The sequence below is a fragment of the Mustela nivalis genome, assembly GCF_964662115.1.
Source record: "Mustela nivalis genome assembly, chromosome: 3".
Taxonomy (NCBI): Eukaryota; Metazoa; Chordata; class Mammalia; order Carnivora; family Mustelidae; genus Mustela; species Mustela nivalis.
The window spans coordinates 151,808,952-151,835,074 of record NC_139022.1 but is presented as its reverse complement, the minus strand read 5'-3'; the positions used below and the strand labels follow the sequence as shown (position 1 = coordinate 151,835,074).

Sequence of the window (26,123 nt, the reverse complement as noted above, 5' to 3'; positions counted from 1 at the left end):
GAATTTCCTCCAACTATCTGTAAATTCTATGAGTTATGTTACAGTTATTTTAGCTTTATAACGTGTTTTTAATATTTAGGAAGAAGAGTTTTTTCCACCAATAACTATTTTTTTTTAAAGATTTTATTTATTTATTTGACAGACAGAGATCACAAGTAGGCAGAGAGGCAGGCAGAGAGAGAGAGGAGAAAGCAGGCTCCCCAAGGAGCGGAAAGCCCGACGTGGGGCTCGATCCCAGGACTCTGGGATCATGACCCAAGTGGAAGGCAGAGGCTTTAACCCACTGAGCCACCCAGGTGCCCCATACTAATAATTATTTTTTTTTAAGTAAGCTCTATGCCCAGCATGGGGCTTGAACTTAGAACTCCAAGGTCAAGAGTTGCATGTTTTACCAACTGAGCCAGCCAGATACCCCAACAACTCTTTTTAAAAATGTCTTTGTCCATTTTTCATCATTATTCCATATGAATTTTAGAATCATTTTTTCAAGGTCTAAAAAAGCCTATAATTAACTTAAGGACAATTCTCTTCTTCCAGCTTTTTATAGTTCTGGGTATAAAATTTTATACATTTTTTCTTTAGATGTCTCATATTTCTTGTTCAGATTACTCTAAGTATTTTGTTATTACAGTTGTCATGGATTAATTTTAATGCAGTAAAATGGCTAGATTGCAGAGACTTGTTGAAGAGAGCTATACTAATGCTACTCCAGATCTAAAACTTTTTGTAATAAAAGGGACCCAACTTTATCTGAGCCTGTCTTAGCCATCTTGGGCTGTTGTAACAAAATACCATAGACTAGGTAGGTTAAGGAACAAACACCTATTTCTCCCAGTCCTGGAGCCTGGGAAGTTCAAGACACAGTGCTAGGTCTTTGGTTCTTGGTAAGGGCTCTTTTCCTGACTGCTTTCTTGCTATATCCTCACATAGGGGCGAGAGGAGTCTTTGGTATCCCTTCCTCTTCTCCTAAGGGCACTAATCCTATCAGGGGGCTGTACCCTCATGACCTCATCTAAAGCTGCTTATCTTTCAAAGGCCCTTTCTCCAAATGGCATCATATTGAGAGGTAGTGCTTCCACATACGAATTTTAGCGGAGGACACAAATGTTTAGCCCATAGCAGCGCAAATAGCTTACATGATTATAACTCCTGTTTGGTGTTGTAAGCAAGATATTTGACTAAAGTGAACTTGAGACTGACTGCAGAGAAAAGAAAAAACAACTGCTGAGTCAGCGAAGGAACTATGATTATTAACACTGAAGCCAGAACATGGGGAATGGGTAGTTGTGACATGGAGTGTGCATTCGTGTCCCATAGCTGAACTGCCTTGTGCTAAGTGGAATCATAGAATGTGAAGAACTGCCAAGCTATTTGGTAGAAATAAAGTCAGGATTTCTAACGAAATTCACAAATTTTCATAAGCATGAATTATGCTTTAAGTTTCTGCAGCTGACGTTAGAACGATGTATTTGAATATTTTAAGCATCTGCCTTGTCGAAATGGCTCTACTTAAGAGGAACTGATTGAGCTGAAGGCAAACTACACCTACCAAGAACCTACGGTATCTCTAGGAAGTTGAAGATGGTATCACATATTGCTATTCTGGAATTTCTGGCTCTGTGGCCAAATTCTTGCAATATGAGTTTTCCAACTCCACTACTGTATGTTATATTCTCTTTCCCAAAACCATGGAAATTGAATCGGAGGGCCACTTTCAGTAATATAAACCTGGAGTGACAATTGAGATGTGCCCTGCCAAGATAGAGTCCTTTTGTTTTAACAGCTTTACTGATACAGAATTCATATATACCATACAATTCACTCATTTAAAGTGTACATACAAATGGTTTTTAGTCTACTTACAGATGCATGCAAACATTACCACAGTCAATTTTAGAACGTTTTCATTACCACAGAAAGAAACCTGGTACCCTTTAGCTATCACCGCCCCCCCCCCCAAACTCACCCCCACAGAGTCCCAGCTTTAAGCAACTACTAATTTATTTTATATCTCTATAGCTTTCCCTATTCTGGAATTCAAATGAATAGAATCATATAGTATAAGGTCTATGGTGATTGACTTAGCGTAATGATTTCAGGATTCATTCATGTTGCAGCAAGTATCTGTACGTCATTCTGTTTTATGGACGAATAATGTACCATTGTGTAGATATACTACATTTTGTTTACACTTTTGTTAGTTGGTGGACATTTAGGTTGTTTCCACTTTTTGGTGATTCCGAATAATGCCACTGTAAATATTTGCGTACAAATTTCTGTGTGGACATATGTTTTCATTTTCCTTGGGTATATACCCAGGAGTAGAGTTGTTGCATAATATGACAACTAGATGTTTAATTATTTTGGGAAGTGCCGGACTGTTTCCCAAAGTGGCTACACTATTTTATATTCCTACCAGAAGTGTATTAGGGTTCCAATATTTTTTACATCTTTGCCAATATTTGATGTCTGATTTTTTTTGTTCTAGCCATCCCAGTGGGTATGAGGTATCTCATTGTGATTTGCATTTTTCTGGTGACTAATGATGTTGAACATATTTTTACATGCTCAGTGGCTATTTGTATTTCTTCTTTGGAGAAATATATGTTTAGATCTTTTGTCCATTTTTAAATTGGGTTGTTACTTAACTTATTGATTTATAAGTTTTCTTTATATATTCTAGATATAGATCCTTAGATAAGGTCAGATATGTGATTTGCATATTTTCTTCCCATTCTGTAGGGTTTTCTTTTCATTTTCTTTTTTTGTGTGTTCTTTGAAGCACAAGAGTTTTTAATTTTGAAATCCAATTTATTTATTAATTTTTTGGTTCCTCGAGCTGAGCTTTCGGTATCTAAGTATCCTTTCCCCTATGGGTGGGTTTTTTTTTTTTCCCTAATAGTTTTATAGTTTTTGCTTTTACATTTAGGTCATTTATCCATTTTGAATTAACTTTTGCATATGGTATGAAAAGTTAGGATTCAGCTTCATTTTTTTGCATGTGGTCATCCAGATGTCCCAGTACCATTTGCTGAACAGCCCTTCATTCTTCAGCATTGTTAGTCTGAATACCAACAATATCCTCTTTGATTTTTCAAAATTGGTTATAAATTGTACACCTTTTTATGAATAAAGCTGATTAAGCTATTTGGATACTATGAAACAATACTTTGAATAGTTTACAGACTATAATCCCATTATTGTTGTTTTTTTTTTTAAGATTTTATTTATTTATTTGAAAGACGGAGATCACAAGTAGGCAGAGAGGCAGGCAGAGAGAGAGAGAGAGGGAAGCAGGCTTCCCGCGGAGCAGGGAGCCCGATGCGGGGCTCGATCCCAGGACCCTGAGATCATGACCCGAGCCAAAGGCAGCAGCCCAAACCACTGAGCCACCCAGGCGCCCCCCATTATTGTTATTTTTTAAAAAGGTTCTATTTATTTGAGAGAGTAAGCACAAGTGGGGGGAGGGGCAGAGAGAGAGAGAGGGAGAAGCAGACTCCCCGCTGAGCAGGGAGCTGGAGGCAGGGCTAGATCTCAGAATCCTGAGATCAGGACCTGAGCCGAAGGCAGATGCTTAATTGACTGAGCCACCCAGGCGTCCTATAATTCTCTTATTGTTGTGATTTAAACTGTGTGTGGCCCACATAGATTTCTAACTATTGTGGTTCACTCTTGAAAAATATGGGTATCTCGGAATATGTTATGTTTTGCATAATTTTCATTTCCATGCTATGTCCGTTTCTACCTTACTTCTGGGTGACGGGAACAATGAAGACTGTGGTATCACCCTTGACTTTTAAAGGAATCAGAATGTGTGGGGATACTGGAAACCCAGGGTGACTGGGTAGATTTTATTAGAGGGTTAGTAGTAAGAGAAATGGGGGTTAAGAAGGAATGATTTAAGTGAAGCAGCAAGAACAATCAGGTAGAAGTGTGGATTGGATTGGAGTGGCATGTGGACTAGTATAGACAGAAATTACTTGGAAAGTTTAAAAGCTGTAACTAAACTTTCTAGATCTGGGTTGTAAGTATTATGTGATGTTAAGGAAAATTTGATGCTTTGGGGCACTTGGCTGGCTCAACCAGAAAAGCATGCAACTCTTGATTTTGGGGTTGTGAGTTCAAGCCCCATGTTGGATGTAGAGATTACTTAAAAAAAAATAAATTTTAAAAACGAATTTGTTGCTTAAAAGTAAAATGTCATTAACCTTTTCCATTATTCTCTTGGGAAATCCACCTCTGTTCCATTACTCTTCCATTTTTGAGTAAAAGATAAGAGAGACAATAATTGAATAACTTCCAAAATTAGATAAAGTAACATTTTATGGCCTATTGATTTTAGAGCCAAGTATTTGTTATAATATTTAACTAAAGGTCTTGTATATAAAAAGGTTCCTTCTCAGATATTTTAGGGGGAAAGTGGTGCATTACTAAACCATAGCAAACTTGGGTAGCTTGCTTTTTCCTTAGTGGTCCTTATAATTCTTTGGCTCCTTTTCATTTCATAGATTCTCCCTGGTCTTCACCCTGTGTCTTCAACTATCATATATATGAAGATGACTCTCATATCTTTATCTCCAGCTCTGTCTCCTAAGTATCATACGTATTTTCAGCTGCCTTCTGTGTATTTCTAACGGGAAGTCTAATAGGCAACCCAAATTTAATTGATCTCAAACTGATTTATTTGTACTCCTCTCCGCTTTCAGTCTACACTTTCTCCTGTATGTCTATCTCATTTAATGACACCAAAGTCCATCTAGAGACCTACACCTGAATTGCCAGAGTCCTCCCCACCCCACTTTCTCTTACCTTGCATCTTCATTGGTTCAACAAGTCCTAGATTCTGCTTTATCTTTAAAGTTTTCTTCCCCCTCTCCAGCCAGGCTACCATAGCTCAGCCCTCACATCTCACTTGAACAACTCCATTAGCTTTCTTTTTGATTCACATTTCTCCAGCCTCATTCACATTCCATTCTTCATTCAGTTGCCTATGCTTCTTCCTGTTTTGATTGAAATTACAAAAGTAATACAGCTACATGAGGAGGGCAGATGAGAACGTATTGTGTCAGAGTATGAATACTCAGCTGGATACGCATTTTTAAATTGCATGAAACTTGCAGGTTAACCATGCTTTCACTAAGTATTTTGTGTTTTTTCCCCCCATGTAATAGGTACTTCTTTTTAATGTGAATTTGCAGAGTTATTCTAAAATGCAAGTTTTATCTTGTATTTTATCTTGGATGTATCTATTATCTTGGATGTAAAATTATTTAATGCTTCCCTGTTGAGTGTGAGGTAATATCCCCATGCTTTCTGCTAGAGGACCAGATCCCATCGTCCTGACATCATCTGCACTCTAACCAAACCAATTTCCAGATTATGAAATACAAGGAACTTTCTCATGCACCTATATATTTTTATGGGTTCCTTTCTTTCTTTAGAATGGTTTGATTTCTTTTCTTCCTTTCTTTTTCTGCCTGGAAAATTGTTTATCCTTCACTGATGTTCAAATTTCACCTGTTCTGTGAAACTTTTCTCAAGCCCTCCAGGTATCTCTGGTACTTTCTTTTCTTTTCTTTTTTAAGAGTTTACTTATTTGACAGAGAGACAGAGACAGCGAGAAAGGGAACACAAGCAGGGGTAGTGGGAGCAGCAGGCTTCCCGCTCAGGAGGGAGCTCATTGTGGGGCTTGATCCCAGAACCCTGGGATCATGACCTGAGCCACCGGGCGCCCACTCTCTAGTACTTTCCTAGCACTTTTGATACAACTCTTGGTTATTTATTTCACTGTTTTAAATGTACTTGATTTAGTCTTCCTCTGTGCCAAGTTACAAGAGGAAAGAGACTGGTTATTCATTTGTATTCAGTTTACACTACACAGGTGCTGGGCAAATGCTTATTGAATGACTGATGTAGTTTATAATAATAAAAATGTGCATTCGTTAGTAAAGAAAACTTATCCCTCAGTTCTGGATATACAAATTCAAAATTTCTTTAAGACACTGTGTATCAACTACACCTCAGTTGAAAAAAAAAATAAGAAGTAAAATCTCTGTTTAGATACTACCCTGTGATAGAACCTGGGGCTCCTGACCGGAGCTGAGAGTCACGGAAGGTTAACATAGGGTGGTGTGAATGGAGAACTACAGACCCACCACAGCACTTGTGTGACCTTGCTTGCTTGTCCAATACCCCAGCAGCTCCACACAGTCACAGTTCTGGACTTGCCCAGAATCTTATTAACACCTGCCAATCCAAGGCTCTGGAAATGCCTCCTGGTACTCTATTTCATGTCAATTAAAACTAGATCTAGAAAAAAGCAGCCCCTTGTCTTCTGATACTCTGAGAAAACAATAATATTCTAAAAATACAGAGAATTAGAGACTCATTTATTCCGATGTCATACTTTTATTATATTAAATATAGCAGTTACATCATAGTTAGAATAGTTTCAAACCAGTTTTCTGGTGAGCATTTCTTAAAGAGCCAGATTTCACAGCTATGATGTCTCTACAGCAGTACTGTAGGTACAGTTAAAACCCACAAAATTTAATGTAAGCACAAGACTCCACTTTATCAATTCTAAGCTCCTAGCACAACACAGATATTCCACATTTTTCACAGAAAGCCTGTAAGATGTAAGTTCTTCAAATTAAAAATACTTTTGTATATCTGAAGTATTATCAAGTATTACTAGCCCTTTTAAATTCATAATGTAAGTTATTTCCCCTTACATCAAGCAAAAGTTACATAGTTTGGACATGATTGTGAGGAATCATCTGCATATATGCATATATTTGAGAAAGCTACTGTATGTTGATGATAGAGTTAAGAAGGCAGCACTGAAAAAGTGCCATCAGAGAGGTGCCTCAGGAGAGCCGACAGAATTCAATAGTGTAAGACGGAAAGAGACTAATGAATGAGAAACCACACCACTAAAGCATCTTGGGTTTTGGTACCGTTTTTTTTAAGAGAAAATAAAATATTTCAGAAGTCCAAAAAGCAGTGTTAAAAAACAGTATTGACAGTGGCTTTAAATTCCTGATTAAAATTTATATTTAATTTTTTAGGGAGAGTGACATCCTTTACTCAACCCTTTTTGTTCATTGGAAGTTGCTTTCTTGCTTTTACTCATCTGTCGCCATTCCTTACTCTGGAATAAGACAAGGATTGAGCTGTTTTCTTTTTCTTCCTTGCTTGGTTTTATCATTACAGTCAGAGACCTAGATTATTAAATAAAAATTAGGTAAAAAAGTTTTTTTTTTTTAATTAGGTAAAAAGGAAAAACTTATCCTACGTATATATTTTTAAGGATTTTATTTATTCATTTAACAGAGAGATAGTAGGCTGAGTAGTAGCCTGAGAGAGAGAGAGTAGGCTGAGCTGCAAAGGAGAAGCAGGCTCCCTGATGAACAAGGAGCCTGATGCGGGACTCAATGTGGGGATGTGGGCTCCAGGCAGGGCTTGATCCCAGGACCCTGGGATCGTGACCTGAGCCAAGGGCAGATGCTTAACCAACTAAGCCACCCAGGTGCCCCTTATCCTACATAATTTCGATTGTACAATATTGACTTTGGTGACAATGTTCATAGTTTTTATTGGAATTTGATATGAGTTAACCTATTATTATGTTCATCAATAAAGAAATGGTTCAAGGCAATGCCACTTACTAATGTAATTTTTAAAAAACAGTATTTTTCCATGGGTGGAAACATTAACAGAATTTAAAATATAATTAGAAAGATCAGGCTTGGGGGGCCTGGGTGGTTGTCGGGGGAGCATTTGCCTTCAGGTCAGGTCATGATCCCAGGGTCCTGGGATTGAGTCCTGCATTGGACTCCCTGCTCAGCGGAGTCTGCTTATCCCTCGTCCTCTTACCCTCCACCCACACCCAACTACCTCCCTACCCAGTTTGTGCTCTCTCAAATAAATAAATAAAATCTTTAAAGAAAAAAGTAATACTGATTGAATTGCTTTTTTGGCATTAGAATGTTTCTAAGGCTGACATGAGATGAATTTTATTTCTTGGATATCATTGCCGGTGATTAACTGATTTGATACCAGATGCCAATAAATAGGTCAGTGTATTATACTGACCTGACCTATAAAGAACTGACCTACAGAGGTTTACAATCTACCTTTTAGTACTCAATATTAAATGATTCTCTCTTACATAATGTTTTCCACATACTCTACATACTTCTGCATATCCCTTGGATTCAATGGGTTATGTATTGAATTTGACTGTTCACATATTTTAATGAAATTAAATCTTTCAACAAGAATTCTGTCCAGTTCATAATGAAGGTAAGTTCCAGGTCTTTCTGGAGATTGTAAGTGTTCAAGAAGTATATTTTTGGAATGAATAAACACATAAATACGTGTACCTATAGCTAAAATTTGCCTGAATCCATTGTCCTTCTGTGCTTCAGACAGTAAGTTTCCACAAACATGCAATTAGTAAGTGGATAGGCTAGCATTTATTTGACTAAAATTGCTAGGGTTTTTAAGCTTTTCATTTTGACGCAGTTAGCTAACACCCAGCTTTTACAGTTTTACTTCAGGTAATCATTTTATCAGGCACTTTGAGGTTCTTAGACAATATTAAATAAGCTGACAGTACAATTATCATTTAGCAACTACATTCCTCCATACTTGTGTCATAAAACAGATATTGCTTTTATTGTATTTATAAAGGGTAGTGGAAACAATTCTATTTTCTAAAGTGAAAACCATCTCATTATATTATTTTGCTGTAATTATTTTTAATCAAAATTTATCCCTTTATCAAAGTGAATAGAAATTTAATGTAAGGTCAATTTGCTTATCTGTACCAACTTTATAATTTTAAAATGTGTCTATTTAGAGCCTAATTTCAGCTTTTGATAAAAGTAGGTTTATTAAAAAATGGTTCATGGTTTTATCTGACTGGTAATTCATCATCATCCTAAGGTAATGTTTTCTATGGTTTGCCATCTTAGGGGGCAATACTGAGACAGTTCCACTTTTATATTTCTCCTTGACTTTCCTCTGCTTAATTGCTTTGTTCTGATCCACATTAATTTCATCACCTGTATTAGAAAGAAAATCAGTATCTTACTGTTTGCATATTTTATTCAACTTTTAATGTCTGGTTTTTAAAGAATTTTCTTTTATGCTGCAAATTCCTCCCTGGGTTGTCCTTAATTTAAGCAGAAGTATGTTTTTTCTGTTTGCTTCATGCAAGGCAATTTTGACAGTTAAAATTGTCACCCTGTTCACATCTGATACACCGGTAGCCTTTCTAATGCTTTTACTTGGGTTTCGGTAGACTAAACTCAAAAAGAGAACAGCTGCCAAACAGTCAAACAAACAAACAGGAAGTCATGTGGTCTCCCTTTGTAATCCTACCCTTTCAGGACTGACTTGGCTCCCTCTGCTGGTTAGTAATATAATTGCTGTCTTAGTTCTATAGAGTATGTCTTGCGTTGGTGAAATACTTGGGGTATATAAGTTTTGGTTCAATAACTGAATTAGAGATTCTTATGCTCTCTCAATTTTGTGTTAAGGTTTTAAACAACCTAGGTCTTAAATATCTATAATCGAAAGGAAACTGGAAGCATACGTCTGAAAAGAAACATTAATACTCTTAGACCTGTCAAGCTACAGTATTGAAATCTATATTGAAATTAGGCCAAACAGTATGTAATGTTTAAATTTTATTGAAATGTCTAAATCCTATTAAGACATTCCAGTGTAACATAATCCTTATTTTCTGTTTGATAGTTATTTTTCATTTTATACAGCATATTGCCTCCCTTTAAAACTCTATACACAATACTCTCCTTTTAAAATTTCCCCCCTTTAAATTCTGTACACAATGTTAAGCACATTTAAATACAGAGTAAGTTGGATGGCAAATGAAGGTTAACTATTTACTTAAAGAAATTATTTACCTAGGCTAGAGAGAAAGCCTTATTGACAGTTTGTTACTTTTGGGGGAAAGAGGAGTTTCTATCATTTTCAGAGAATAACCTGTTCTTGTAATTGCTCATGAAGGTAACATTTTTCTCTGCATTCCTATCACTAGTTAATAAACACTTGCTTTAAGACTGAAGAGAGGGTGGGAAGAAATAGAAACAAACCCTTCTTTTGCCTTATATTTATTATTTTGCTGTCTTTAGCATTTGAGATTAGAAAATGTACTACAAAAAATAAGAATAGTCATAGATCTAAACATACCAAATTTAGCTCTACTAGGAAATTCTTTCTTACAACTTCAATTATATTTAACATTTCTACATAGTTTATTACCTTTTACACCTTAAAATCACCTTTCTGAAATCACTATCAAGCCTCTTCTAAAATACCCTAAAATGTTTCCTCTAAAATGCCTCACTACATAGGCAATCAGAACATTCTTCTTCATTTTCTGAGGGGAAGTAAAGGTAGGTTTTTTTAAAAAATGTACTTATTTGGGTCTATATCCCATAGTAAGAAATAGATTTTACATGTTAATTCAGCACATGCACACACAAAAATGGAATAAATGTTTACTTAAAAATACACTTTACCATGTGTGATGTACTTAACTATTATAGAATCCAGATTCTATTCTTTTCTTTGTTTTAAATAAAAAATGCCAGTTACAACCCACTAAATTTCATGACCCATAATGGTATATGACCAAGTTTTAAAGCACTAGTCTCGTGGAGATGCTTTTAAGAGCATCATAAGCACTCCTTTCATAACTATTTTAGATGTTAAGTTTTTAATGGATTTTGTATTCTTCCTTCCCAGATAAAGTCATTTTTAATCTGTTATTCCAGATTGATTAGGATTAAAATACATGTATAGCTTAACTATCTGGTTCACATTCAGCATATGTGTAAGTTCCATTAAGATTAGGCTTTAATGAAGATGACCCTAAATAATTAAAATGAAGTATTTTACAAATGTCTTTTTTAAGGGCCTTACCCTATGTAATGCAGTGAAATTTGTAACGTAGTATAAGCAGTTGCTTTTATTTGGGAGTATAAATACAGATACACAAAAATGTAAACACAGTAAAGTCATAGGATAAGTGGATGGCATGAATAATAAAATCCATGAATTTCGAGAAAATGAAGGATTAATGCAAGGACAAAACTTGTTCTTGAAGGCCAAGATCAAGAAAGTCCTTGAGCAGGGAAAACCCATTAATTTCTATCATCTTAAAATATAGATACTATCATAGATACTATCTATAGATACTTATTAGATACTATCACAAATTTGATTAGGTATTCACTCTGAAAACTTGAAACAGGAACATATTTATAGACTGTTGATATTTTTGTAGTTCACCCTCAAATCAATATCTATAATGAACTCTTTCTTCATCAAAGTTTCTTAAGATCAAAATCATCCTAACAGTTACTTAATTTCCTAAATATGAAATTTCAGTAGCGTATGAAATAGTCTACAAAACATACATACACATGTTCTTTACTTTTTTTCTATAAGACTTAATTATATCACTAACAAAGAATAGAACTAGTAGGCATAAAATAGTGTGGAAATGATTTTCTAAAATTTTCATTTCTATTGTTTTATGGCAAACTGTATTTATCTTGAAGATATAAAAAAATTCATAATTTGTGAATTGTACCAATTGCTGCTGACATTCGATATTTAATCCTTGAAATTTATTTTAAAATATTTTATTAAATCTTATGCAATTTACTGATCAAGAATACATATGGGAATATCCAGGAATATAAAATAAATATAATTAGTGCAACTCAGTACTTAAAGCAAGGGGGCAATATTAGGTCAGAGTAAGGGCTATCTACAAATTATTGACAAATCAAGGATATAACAATGAAATATAAAGCCACCATAAATCGACTGATTTGGGACATAAATATTTAAAAATGTAAAAGCAAAATAAAATGGATGGTGATGATCAAAATAAGCAACCCCTTCCCCTCCCCCCCCAAAAAACCCTCAAGAAACAAGACAAATCAAGAAAATACTAAAATTAGATTAAGCGATTCTACACAAGATCTCAACTTGGATACTTAAATGTAGGCAAGCAAAACACTAACCGATTTAATAGAAAAATATTCTGTCCGCATTGAAACAATTTCTTTAATTCTGTAACCTGGAAAAAAATTGATACAAACTATATAAATGTTAAAACTCTTAAAGGTACAGACCTTGTCTATTTTCTTTCACTAATATATGTGAGATGCTTATCATAAAGCTAATTAGCATCTAGACTTCAATAAATGAGGGAAGTGAAAAATAACAACTCTAAAATTATAAATTAAATGCTACAATAATGCCAAGACTTTTGTTACCTAGACATGCAAAATTACTAGTTTACCAATAACATTTAAGAAAGTATAAAGGAAGATAATTGTGTTTCCTTAAGCAAACTGACATAATACTATTTTGAAACTAAGTGAAAAAAACATATTCTGAGCCATCTGTATATTACTTAAAGCTATTCTTAAGATTAATGGGTAAACTTACAATGAACAGACTATTGGATTTACTGAAGATCTAACTATTCGTATTAACGGTTTTAAAGACTGTCTTTTCTTCTCCAAAAAATTCAATACATTAAGTATGATGTGAAGTATTATGGCCAAAAGGTTATTGCATAGTTTCTAGTTTACCAGTATACATCCTCATTTTTAAACGCCTATTTTTTCAGGCAATAATAGAAAATAAATATTCTCAATTTGTTTGTTTTGAAAAATCATTGTCAATTAACTTACAGGTAAGTAAATGTAATAAACAGCAAACTAAAAGGTGAATTAAAATAACCACTCAGCTTTCACTGAGTCTTTTCTTATGGAGGAAACTGTAAAAATAAATCTCACTAGTATTTGCTTTGCTTGACAGCATAACTGAATAGTAACCAAAGTAGCCATATGTGGCCCTTTATATAAAGCCTCAGAAACAGGCACTTTTTGAATAATTGTGCTTGGCAAACATATTTTTTGCCCAATAAATGCTGAATGAACTTTTCCAGTAATGCTGGATTTAAACTAGGCCAACCACTTCTCACAGACTTTAATTTAGCCTGTATTTTACAAGAAAAGAGGGGAGATGGGATAAAGAATGTAGTCTGTGGTTCACAAGAGAGCACAGCTAATTCGCCCCGTATGAAAATGATCATGTGACTACTAATCAACTGTCCTCTATCAAGCCCATTTACAGAAACCTAAAAACAATTATCACTAGTCTGTGGACTTCTGGTATTGGGGAGGGTGATTGTCTAGAAGTAGTGCCCTTTTCTAGAACTCTGTAACAAACTCGGTTTTCCCACATTCCCCCCCCCCCCCCCCCGTTTTCACAAATCTTTCCTAAGGTTTTCTGTGGCATGTAAGTGCATATATTAAGGTCTAGAGTTCAGAAATTGCTGTGGCAGGGGGAGCTCAGGGCCTTTATAATTGTCACTTATTCATTAACCAAATATTAAGCATCCTCTGTGTATGTCAGGCATTAATCTAGACATTATTTTCTCCACAAAGACCAGTGAAGAAAAAACAAAACTTCTCGCCCTCCTGGGGCTTAACATTCTACAGGGCGAAAACAGATACTAAGATCAACACGTAAGATACGTAAAATGCCTGAAGGATAAAATGGGAAAGGGGGACAGGGAACATGCAGTTTCGAGAGGGGGCCATGGAAGTCCCGAGGTGACATCAGAGCAAAATCCTGAAGGTGAGGGAGCAAGCCCTATGGATTCTTGGGCAAAAGAGTATATGGCACTGGAATAGCAGGGCAGAGGTCCAGCTCGCAAGAATGTTAAGGGCAGGTTCTCCCCCAGCCGCGCGCAGTATTTAGGCCACGGTCAAGACTTTGGCTTTTCCTCTCGGCTAGATGCGATGCCATTACAGGGTCTCGAGTAAACGAGTTAACAAGACCCGATTCAGTCTCTCGAGTGATTTTTGAGGCAAATGGAATAACCTGAGTGCAAATTCCCCCCATTTACTTTAGCGTATTGGAAAACACTACACGAATACATAAACAATACAATTCACGTATAACCTAAATTCATGAAACTAGAACACTCATCTCGTCCCGCTTGCATAAAATTCGCTTACCTACTGCATTTTAAAAGAACAAAGCCCCCCCCCCCCCTTTAATTTCCACCAACTCAACAGAGAACTGCGCCCAGGTAAAAGTTTGTTACAACTGGAGACCACGAGAAGCATGGCACTGGACACACAATCACATCTGTGCTCCAGCCTCGTGCAGTACCTCACTGTTTCACAGGGAAAGAGGACAACGACGCTGGAAACCGGCTGGCCGCAGCCCCCGCCCCGGCAGCCCACGGTCGGCCGGTGGCCCGCGTCGCGGCGGGCGGCACTCCCCGGGCGCCCGGCTCCACCCACACCTAGAGGGGGGCGCGGACCCGCGCGCTCCCGGCCCGCCGCCGGCCGGCTCCTCGCTCGCACAGCGTCGCCTACAGGCCTTCATCCCGACAGTTAGGGAAGAGCCGAAACCACCGCCAACAAAAAGACCGCATATTTCCAGAAACCAGAGCATCACAAACACGATCCCAATTCAATCCAGCGGGGAATCTTCTTCGCCTCCAAGGGTTGCGTTGTCACTCCGCAGACATAATGCAGACGCGGGCGTAGAGCGCAGCCTCTCCGGGGGAGAGAAGGTGTACGATACATCCCATCCGCCAGACTGCAGAGACACCATTTAAAAAATGCACCGTCGCCGTCGAATCGCGGGCGTCCTCTACGCGGCCGCCCCGAGCTCGGCTCCCTAAAGCTAACGACCACCAGCTGCGTTAGCGAGCCGGGCCTGCGAGCCGGGCCGGGCCTGAGCGCCCCTCACGCCCACGACCACCACCGAACTCGGGCCCCGCTCCGGTCGGCCTCCGGGAACATAAGGACCGGGGAGAGCCGGTGCCGCCCGTGCCGCAGCGAAAACGCCGCTCCGCAGGATCGACAATAAAAGGCACCATCCGCAGCCGCTCTGACGAGGAGAAGGGCGCCAGGGAGAGCCGCCACCGCCTGCCGCCGGCCCCGGCCCGCCCGGGCGCGGGGTGGTGCGGCGCGGCCGAGGACGCGAGCCCAAGTGGCGGCGGCAGCGGCGGTGGCGGAAGTGGAGTGGGGAAGAGGGGGTGGTTGTTAGTGTTTGGCGCCGGCGGAGGGAGTCATTCCTGCAGCTGCACTTCCGGTCGGCATTTTGTTCTGAGAGGGAGAGACGGAACGAGAGAGAGACACACACAGGGCTCCTTCCCCCCCCGCCCTCCCCCCCCTCCCTCCGTCGGTACCGACTCACCCGACACCACCAAGCCGCAGGGAGGGACGCCCCCGCCGACAGGAGGATTGGTTCCCGGGCCGGCGGCGATGCCCCCCCGGTAGCTCGGGCCCCCGGTCGGGTGTTTGTGAGTGTTTCTATGTGGGAGAAGGAGGAGGAGGAGGAAGAAGAAGCAGCGATTTGTCTTCTCGGCTGGTCTCCCCCCGGCTCTACATGTTCCCCGCACTGAGGAGACGGAAGAGGAGCCGTAGCCACCCCCCCTCCCGGCCCGGATTATAGTCTCTCGCCACAGCGGCCTCGGCCTCCCCTTGGATTCAGACGCCGATTCGCCCAGGTAAATTCCTGCTCTTTATTTCGGCGGCGGCGGCGGCGGCGGCGCCAGGTCCTCAGCGTCTCTCCTCCTCGCTCCCCTCCCCGCCGTTTCCTTAGCGGCCCCAGGTCTCCTCCACGGGCGAGTGTAGAGTTCGCTCCTCTCTGGTGGCAGCCGCCCTGGGTGGCGGTGGTTTTGTACTCTCTCCCGGCCGGCTCCGGTGGCGGGGACTGGGCTCCTGCCGGGCGGCCGGGGAGGCGTAGGCCCGGCGGAGAGTGCAGGCCGCGGGCCAGCGGAATCTACTTGAGCTCGGGGATTAGGAGAGCTCCGGGCTGAGCGGAGCTACTGCTGGTCGGTGACAGGCCTCGCCCGGGAGAAGAGCCGTAGCTAGTGAGGAGGCGGAAACAATACAACTAACAGCAAATGTGCCCTGATCGTCCCCATATTTACAACTTTCCTGGTCCGGGAGTGGGGAACGTCCCAGTGAAACAAACAACCCCCCTTCTTCCCCCTGTGACCCCATGAAGGGAGGAAGTAGTTTCAGTTAGTGAGACAAATGTAAATACTCAGACACGGATCCAGTGGTAATTCTTGCCCTGTGTAAAACTTGTTTGGACATTAGAAAGTTAATAAAGACTCATTTTCTTTTTTGAAAGAATTAAATTGCCCACATGAATATTTAATACAGAAAACCATAGTGTGGTAGACACTGCATATGCTCCCCCCCCGCTTCACCAAGAGCTTTTATGTTGTTGTTTGACAGTGTGTGTTGCACATGGACTTTTATTCAAAGGCGAGTGTAAAGTACTTGACAGGTTTACCCTGCCACTTTAGATTTGTGTGCGTTATATAAGGACAATTTTAAACGACTATACATGAAATACCCAGGTACTTCCTGATCGAAGCGTGTGCAAGCATGAGAAGAATATTGTTTTGAGAATTGTACCGAGGTACAGATAAAACCCATTTTCTCTAAAAGTATAGAAATGAAGTTATGCTTAAAATCCCAGGGAGGTTAAAAAAAAAAAAAAAACAAAACGTAGAAGGTGCCATCCTTTCATGTCAGGGCAGATCTTCTTGTGGTCCCAGGATTGTCATTGGCTGTTTGTGCCCATGATGTTTGACTGTGTAATGAGAGAGGTGTCATTTTAATAGGTCAAATGTATCTGTAAATGCTAGAGAAAAATATCAGTTCTGCCTTAACAAATTCTAGTTCACGAGTAAGTAAAGTGTTCAGAGGTTGTTTATTGAGGTGGTGGAAGGGTAGGTTGGTAAAAGGGAAAAACAATCAGCTTAAAAGTGCTCAGCCATACAAATTGCATAGAAAAAATAAATGTACCTGGCATTAGACTTTTTTGATACTTTGTCTCATATTCACTGAAGGAAAACTTTCACTGGTTAGAATGAAGCAACACTGATCAACAAAGTCCCTTGTTTTACTAATGGGTGTTACATTAGTTCGGATTTTTTGTGTCTCATCAAATTATTATTGTCATTGTAGAATAAGTAACTTTTCTGAAGGTTATTTTTGAGGTTAGCCCTCTGCTTAAAATAAATTGTTGTACATTTCCAGCAAACTATGGGTAAATGTTAAAAAGAGTGAAGTTAATATAGCTGTCACGTACTGGGCATGTTTTTAATGCTATAAATCCGTGTAGTAGTCAGTAGCGTGTCCGTGATTTGTATTGGTCAGGGAGCAGTTTGAATTTTAAAAAGCCTGAAGCTCCTGCTGAGCCCCAATCCCGGCCTCCCTCCCTCCCACTAATCTCCCATTCCTGTCTTTGTGCTGCCTGCTCCTGTTAGACACTGTTTGCTACAGGGCCTCAGGCCTACACTGGGTGGGGGGCAGGCAAATGGGGGCTTGTTGGGGTGGGGGGAGGGAATACAGAAGGGAGGAACACTTCACATCTTAAGCAGAGGGTTTGGGACTTGGCGGGGGCGGGTCGGTAAGGGTTTCAGTATGAATGTTTGAAAGGCCTTTAAATGAACCTGTGATGCCTTTACAACTTTTATTTAAATAAAATATGGAGATGTATGTCAAAGGATGAACGTGTTTCTACTAAAGGTAATGGAAAAGAGGAGTTCTGCTTGCTTAGTTTTCAACAACAGAAGCAACTTACTTTTAGAGTTTTATAGTTAAAGGGAGCTTTCTTACACAGATGTTTGAATCAATGTGTTAGATATGTTTCTGTGATTGATTTTTTTTTTTGTGACTTTGATTAAAGTGAATTAGTTCTTACCAGATCTTATTTTCCCAATTCTACATATTTAGTGTTTTGTAAGTATTACAGGTTGTGTGATAGCTTTCATTAAGTTAGTGTAAACATTTTAAAGTAAATTGAAATATTTTTTGTTTGATCCAAACCAATTATATGGGTTATTTTTAAAGGAGGAAACATTATAAAGCTCAAAAAAAAAAAAAAAACCCTAAACTTGAACTTTAAAATTTTTGACAACTTAGTTGGAAGGAATAATTTGTATTTCCCTAGAGATTATAAATACTCTGCTCTACCTCCCCTGTATTGGTTATATGGATAGTCAACAGTGGCTATTTTTGTTAGTTTAGTGAAAGAAGACCCTGTAAGTGTTCCAGTAATCTTGTAATGTTAGTTGTATTATTTGGAGAAATAATTTCTAGTATTATTCAACAGTGTGGTTTATTGTTTCTCTCGAGTCTGCAGAGATACCAATAACTTATAATAATTACTTGAAAAGAAAGTAGCTTTAAAGTAGTAAAAGCCTAATATAGCAAATTAAAATTGAATATTAAATACTTAATTATTTTTAGTGTTTTGTGAAGAGTGTGTAGGATGCTTCTTCTTGGAACCATTAAGCAATTTGTTTACTAAAGTTATTGGAAAGCATTTTGAACCTGTGCTAGGGATCATTATAATACTGTCCCCTTTAAGAAGAAAGAAATTGTATTTGAAGAAAAACTGTCTATTTCAGATTATCTTTGGTGATGGAAAGTGAAAGTTTTTAGTATGGTAGTAAACCAGGTTTTGTTTTTTGCATAGCAGTCATTATTAAATTTCAGAAATACTATGAGCAAAGCTATACCAATTTAAATATGAAGTCTTTTTTATTTGGAGCCAGACTAACCAACTCAAACATGTATTTTCCAAAACTATTATGTTAATTTAATGTTTAATATTTTGGTACTAACCCATCATCAAACTGCTGTAGAAACATTTGAACCCACCATATTTTGGCATATCCTGTATTTATGTGAAAATCAATACAAGAGTAGATAAAGTTTGATTTTGATATAATTTCATTTAACTTTCCCCACCCATTGCTTATTAAGAAAAGGATAATTTGTGAGTAATTCTGGAATTTTAAAATATGATTTTAGCTTTATATGAAGTGATTGTGAAGACTGGGGTAAATAAAAATTCCTTTTAGAAAAATGTGACTTCAATGCTGTTGATCACATTTATTTGCTATAAAATGAGTAGGAAATTACTGACTGGGAACTTTATAGAAACCTGGTAATGAACTGTTTAGATGCAGATACTTATTTTAATATCCTGAGCATATTAAGTTGACTTTGGTGGTAATTTATGGTACTACATAGCCTTTAAAAATAATTTCAAAATATACTTTTTAAGCACAGCTTTTCTGTTTTTAGCAGTTGTCATTTATAATTATTCTTTGAGTTTTTAAAATGGTTCTTTTTCAAGGTGACCTGAGTTTATTTTTAAATATTCCCATTTCCCTATGAGAGAGGTGACCAGCATGATTTCCATTTTTGATGAAAAACTTGATACTCAGAGGCCATGTGATTTGTGTCAATTCATGTAGTGAATGCCAATAAGATATTTTCTTGCTCTTACTAGTTTTTTATTAGATTATTTACTTTAAGGAAAGAGTCAGCCCTGCCCATGAAGCTAGGTATTGCTGTTGCTCAGTGCTGACTCTGATACCTTATGTGATTTTTTCAATGTTCAGAGTCCAATGTGCTTTTTTCTCGTCTTTTTTTTTTTTTTTAGAAGATTTTATTTACTTATTTGACAGACATAGATCACAAGTAGGCAGAGAGGCAGGTAGAGAGAGAGGAGGATCAGGCTCCCTGCTGAGCAGAGGACCTGGGATCAGGGCCTGAGCCCAAGGCAGAGAGGCTTTAACCCACTGAGCCACCCAGGCGCCTCGCTTTTTCCTCTTTTTTTAGGGAGATATGATACCTGTCTCTTCATTGTATTTTCCTGGTATGAATATTGTACTTTTACATTAGAAATCCTGACCTTGTATGCATGTTTGGTGTTTGAATGATTGAATTTATTTACATTTTGTTCCTCTTTAAGAATGTGTATCAATTAACTATATTTGTAATAAATATATAATGACTCATGCGAGTGTTTTTATGGAGTGGGATTTTAGTGTTTCTAGTTGATAAATACCATGTCTTGGGGCACCTGGGTAGCTCAGTCGGTTAAGCATCTGCCTTGGGCTCAGGTCATGATTCCAGGGTTCTGGGATAGAGTTCTGCATCTGGTTCCTTGATCAGGGAGTCTGTTTCTCCCTCTCCCTGTCACTTTCCCTGCTTGTGTGTGTGTGTGTGTGTGTGCCCATGCTCTCTTTCTCTTTCTTTCTCTCTCTGACAAATCTTTAAAAAGAAATAATAAATAAAAATAAAAGTACCGTGTTTCTACTTGGTCGTTATTCTAATTTTAAAAAGTATTTTATGTGCTCAGAATTTTTTACCCAAGTAAGTAATAAAAATGATTTTAGATATTTAGCTTACATATTATTTTGTTTGGCGTAAATCTGGGGTCAGTTTTAATGAATTGAGTTTTGTCAGAATGCATATGTTTTAAGGCATCTTTCTATTTCCAAAGTGATACTATTAGGAGAGATTATTTCTTAATATAGCATTGCCAGCTAGATAAGATTTTGAGGGATTACTATGTGCCAGGAACTGTGTTAAGTATGCCCCGATAATATTATCTCATTTAAAATAAGTTCATGAAATAGAAACCGTAATCCACAATCTACAGATGAAGAAACTGTGGCTGGAAAGGTTAGATTAGTAAATGATCAGCCTGATTTATATTTTTTCTTAAGGATTTAGGATTCCACATTTCTAGTTTTAATAAAATCTTCATTTTTTTTTTTGTTGCTCAGTTAATTCAGTACTTACAAGTCATGTAGTTAAGGAACCTGTGTACTTTGGGCAATGAACTAAAATAGAAGTCAGAGTGTATATTTTATATAATATTTTTGAAATCACCAAATCTTTACTACCTTGTATTTTAGTGTTAAGCAATTTGTGTAATTTTTACTGTTTAAATTTTTTATTTTTATTGTTGAAATTGTCAAAGCAATGATTTCTAGAAAGGGAAAATTCAGCTTCAGAGAGTGATTTCATTCATAGAAATGTATGTGACCAATTGTAATATAGTAGATTAATCTATAAATTAGTATAATTAAAAAAATTTAGTGTTTCTATAGCCAAAGAATGTTAATCCTTTCAAAATCATCAACTTGGGAAGTTGTGCGCTTATTTTAGAACTTTTGCCATGCAATCTTACAGGGATTCCTTTAGTGAATACCTTTAAAGCCTTTGAGGTAGTTTTTTTTTGGTCCTTAATGGCAAATCTTTATCTTCAGGGGTGATTTTGAGTTTTAGAGACAGTAAAAAGCAATTTAGAACTTAGTTTAAGAAAACTGAGATTTAATAAGATCTTTTTGGTGTGTGTCAGATACTGTATTGAGTGGTTTACATTTGTAATATGTAATTTTTAAAAAATATATTTTATGTATTTACTTGACACAGAGAGAGAGCACAAGCAGGGGGAGCTGCAGACAGAGGGAGAGGGAGAAAAAGGCTCCTCTCTGAGCAGGGAGCCCTTTGTGGGGCTTGATCCCAGGACCCTGGGATGGTGACCTGAGCCGAAGGCAGGCACTTTAACGGACTAAACCACACAGGCACCTCTGTAATATGTAATGTTATTGAGTGATTTCCATCTACCATGAGTCTTCAGGGTATATGAATCTGATTGTGTTTATTATTCTGAGGTATTTGAGAAAACTGAAGTATAGAATGATTAAACGACTAGCCGAAGGTCCCATAGCTAACAAGTGGAGGAAAGTAGAGGAAGGACTCCAAAGTTGATGCTTTACCTATCAGCCTTAACCACTACACTCTTTATCATGTTTTGAACCTCTTAGCTACCCAGTGAGGTTAGTGATGTGTTCTTTTTTTTATAGACAAGGAAGTTGAGGCTCTTCATGTTTAAGAACCTAGACCAGGGTGGCAAATCTGGTAACTCTTAGAGGTAGGACTGCAACCCAATATATCTAATTCTAAAATGTCTTTCCATTCTAGCACCCTGCCTCTTAAAGATATATAATACACTTTTTGATGAAAAGTGTAGGCTTTGCTATAAAGCAGTGAAACTTTTTATGTCGTATAAAGAGGAATTCTAAAATATTTTGGTTAGTTATAAATGATTATTTGATGACAGTCTTTTATGTAAAATACCTTAGTTTATACCTCATATAATATACAAAATGTATACACAAATATGCATTTAAGTGGGATATTTATTTTTAAATATATGCATATTGTATTTATGAAAATTGGCAAAATGTGGAAAAGGCACTTTCTTTTTCATGATATTGTGTGATTCAGTTATAAAAATGTCAAGAATTAAAAACTATTTTAAAGAATACATTAAACTTCCAACATAGTTTATGTAGGTAAATTGTTTTGCTATCTTACATGTGTGTAACATCAGTTAACAAGAATGTACCAAACTTTTAACTTGTTCTTTTATATATGTTCTTTTATATATGTTTTATATATGTTTGGCCAGAAAGGAAAAACATTTTCAGTGTACAGAAACATGGAATTAGCATTAATTAGTTTACTAAAATAATTTTTTTTAAAGATTTTATTTTATTATCAGAGAGGGGTGGGGAGAGAGTGAGCACAGGCAGACAGAATGGCAGGCAGAGGCAGAGGGAGAAGCAGGCTCCCTGCTGAGCAAGGAGCCCAATGTGGGACTCCATCCCAGGACGTTGGGATCATGACCTGAGCCGAAGGCAGCTGCTTAACCAACTGAGCCACCCAGGCGTCCCACTAAAAGAATTTTTTATCCCTGGTCTGTGAGTGGACATTTTGAGAAGAAACACAGGTACGATTTTTATATCTCCTGAAAAATTCAGAAGCCGTGACATAATTTTGAAATACTCAATTCCTTTTTGTTGCATTTATTTGGGTCATTTGTACTTCTCAGTCCTTTGGTCTTATGCTGATGAAATGTATACTAGTTTTAATAGGAGTACTTTTTTTTTTTTTAAGATTTTATTTATTTGACAGAGATCACAAGGAGGCAGAGAGGCAGGCAGAGAGAGAGGAAGGGAAATAGGCTCCCCACTGAGCACAGAGCCAGGACCCTGGGATCATGACCTGAGCCAAAGGCAGAGGCTTTAACCCACTGAGCCACCCAGGTACCCCAGGAGTACTGTTTTTTAACAAGTTATTGATTCTAGGTACCTGAAGAACTTACAGTGCTTAAAACACTAATGAATTATTAAAACTTAAAATATAGTTTACTCTAAAAATTTTAATCTTTGATATTTAATCTTTGATATTTAATCTTTTAATTTGCAAAACAAAAATGTCTTTGAAATTAATCCTAATAAGGAGAATAGATCACTGACTTTTCTGAACACTTCTACTTCGCAACCTTTTCGAGAATTTTAAACTGGCTTTGAGTTGTCTTTATCTGATAGAATTGTAGGTTGCCAATTTCCCTCTAAAGAAATTGATCGTCTGAGTTAGGCTATATGTAATTTAGTTTTTCCTTGGTAAAGACCAAGTTGAAATTTTATGAGACTGTAAATTGGGCATAGCTCCACCTCCCTTTTTAAAATACCATTCTTAAAAAATTGATGCACATGGCACGTCACCCCCACCCCCGCATTTCTATGTCTCAGAAAACTCCAAAGTTTAAAGTTGACATGTAATGTCCTAAAAGATACTGTTATCATTCTTTCCCATTTGAGAAAAGAGTTAAGAAACCAGTATTCATGCCATAACCTACCTTCAGACATACATAACATATGCTTTTAATTTAACTTTATTATTCATTTTAATTTTTCCTTTTTCCCTTTAAGTGTTTCCTCCTATCTCTGTCACTTTGTCCTAAGAGAAAATTTTTTATAGCACAGTGAATACAATTGGTGGTGTTAATGTGGATGTTTCTGTAATGTATTATTTTCCTTCATGAAACATTGAGCATTTTGAAAGTCCTCAAATTCTGAGATCTTTGTAAATTCAAGATGCTAGTGAGAAAGTATTGATTATTAACTGTGAAAATACATTTTGTGCTTTCTTACACAGACATGTGTTACTTCTTGAAACGTCTACTCACAGATGAGAAATTTATTTTAAGGAGAAAGAGAAAGTATGGCCTTTTTTTTGTGAAAGTTTCTCTGGTTATTCCATGTCATAACATTTGTTAGTTTATTACTTGTATCTCTTTGATAAAATAATTTGTTTCTGTGTCTGGAAGCCATACTAAGCCACCAGCTATCTGAGAGCAAGGAGACCTGCATTTCGTCTTTATGTCTGTAATATTATCACAGTGCTTTTCCTGTTTTGCAAGTATTCAGTACATTTTTGTTGAACTGATTGATTAGAGTTGAGCTATATGATATTTACTAAAGATACATTTCTAAACCTAAGCTTAGTAAGTGGCAAGTATATGTGCTAATTTTGAAATATAATTGTCTTAGATATATATGTGTTCTTAACGCTTCTTCCTTTTTGGATAAGACCACTTTGTTTACATACATCTCAACAATGGACACATACAACTGTAAAGTATACGAAGGGATTTTTGTTTGTTTTGGCCCCTTGGATGATAGAATTTGGAATAAGATACTGAGGGAAGGTATCCAAATATTCTCTTGTTTTAAGCTCAATACTGATTTATTATAGTTTTAATCTTCTTTGTTAATTTGTGTTTTGTGCATAGTAACAGTGTGGATAAGTTAACTATGATGAGACATACATTACAGTACATTAAAAATGCTATTCATGGATGCCTAGGATGCACAGTAAGCATCTGCCTTAGGCTCAGGTTATGATTCCGGGGTCCTGGGATCAGCCCCTGCCTGCATTGACCTCTGCATCAGGCTCCCTACTCTGGGAAGTCTGCTTCCTTCTCTCCCTCTGCCTCTCCCCCTGGCTTGTGCTCTCTCTCTCTCTATCTCATTCACTCTCTCTCAAAATCTTTTTTAAAAATGCTATCTATATAAAATAGTGCTATTCATATAAAATTTTAGGTGACTGAAATTTGAAAATTAAAGTGAAGCTTATTGAACTATACTTTACACAGTAAAAGTCACTGTTTGAGGTACACAGTTTGATAAGTTTTGACAAACATGTTCAGTCTCGCAACCTCCACCACAATCAAAACATAGAATGTTTTCATCACCCCAAAAAGTTGCCTTATGTCCTTTTGCAATCAGTTTCCTACCTCTGTTCCAGCCCCAGCAACCACATGTAATTTCTGTCTTTATAGTTCTGTCTTTTCTAGAATGTCCTATAAATGGAATTGTACAGTATGTAGGCTTCTGTGGTAAGTTTCTTTTGCTTAGCAGAAGGCTTTTGAGATTCCATGTTGTTGCATGTATTAGTAGTTTGTTGGTGACTGCATTTTGAAATTGAATTAGAATACCTTTTAACTTCGGTACTACTGTCAAAAACTGTACAGCTTTGGATATTTCTCTCATCTTGTGGCTGTTTTACATATATACTGAATTTATGGAAGTTTTTATGTATGTATGTATTGGACATAATGTTACTTGCTCATTTTTACCCCTCACCTCCAAAAAATTTGTAATTGGTGTTATTAGTGACATTTATTTATATTAGTTAATTCTGTCAAGTTAGTGCTCCACCAACCAGGTAAAATAGACATTGCCCTCTTTTTCATCACAATTAAAATAGGTAGCATCACGTATTTTGAACATCTAGTACACAGAAACTGGAATAAGAAATGAGGGATGGTACAAGAATAACTTGTCAAAAATTGAGTTCGTTTTAAGTTTAATGTTTGTTATTTATTCTAAAAATAGAGCATCAGTTATAGTGAAGAGCAGTTAATGCCTCTCTTTTAATGCTTAAAGTGAGAGAAGCAGTGCTGTTTACTGAAAGTTGGGGCAGATAATGCGTAAAGGACCATTTTCTGGTCATTTTATTTGACCACCTTTTTTGGTTTTTTGCTGCTCCCTTTTTGAAACCCCTTTCTCCCTTGGGTCCAGGGATATCTGTCTTCTATTTTTCTTCCCCTTTGTATTTGACCTCTCATTTGTAGACTCTTGATAGTTCTTCCTCTTCTCCTCACCCCTTAAATATTGGTATTCATTCCCAAGGTGGTTTGTAAGCTTTCGTTCTGTTCTCCCTTCCTGTTAATCTTATCTAGTCATACAACTTTTTATGTGTTTGTTACCTGGATGCTGATGACTGATAAATTTATCTCCAGAATGATATATTTCTCTCTGAGACAGATCCATCTGTCTACCGGGCACCTCCTGATGTCCT

The 26,123-nt window shown here is 37.5% G+C and overlaps 2 protein-coding genes across 3 annotated transcripts in view; one reads left to right on the top strand and one right to left on the bottom strand.

Moving 5' to 3' along the window:
- Window positions 1-9,685: 9,685 nt before the first annotated feature.
- LOC309860964 (uncharacterized protein) lies at window positions 9,686-16,532 on the bottom strand (the record flags this gene model as incomplete). Its single annotated transcript, XM_082723383.1, has 4 exons — window positions 9,686-15,185; window positions 15,277-15,602; window positions 15,869-15,952; window positions 16,387-16,532. The coding sequence occupies 4 exons, from the start codon at window positions 16,530-16,532 to the stop codon at window positions 14,761-14,763; spliced, it is 981 nt and encodes a 326-aa protein (XP_082579509.1). The 3' UTR covers window positions 9,686-14,760.
- NIPBL (NIPBL cohesin loading factor) overlaps window positions 14,395-26,123 on the top strand; it is a 205,418-nt gene continuing 193,689 nt past the window's right edge. For both annotated transcript variants that reach the window (XM_082724196.1, XM_082724197.1), the window contains exon 1: window positions 14,395-15,589. The gene's annotated coding sequence lies outside the window, so the exon portion shown is untranslated. The remainder of the gene's footprint in view (window positions 15,590-26,123) is intronic.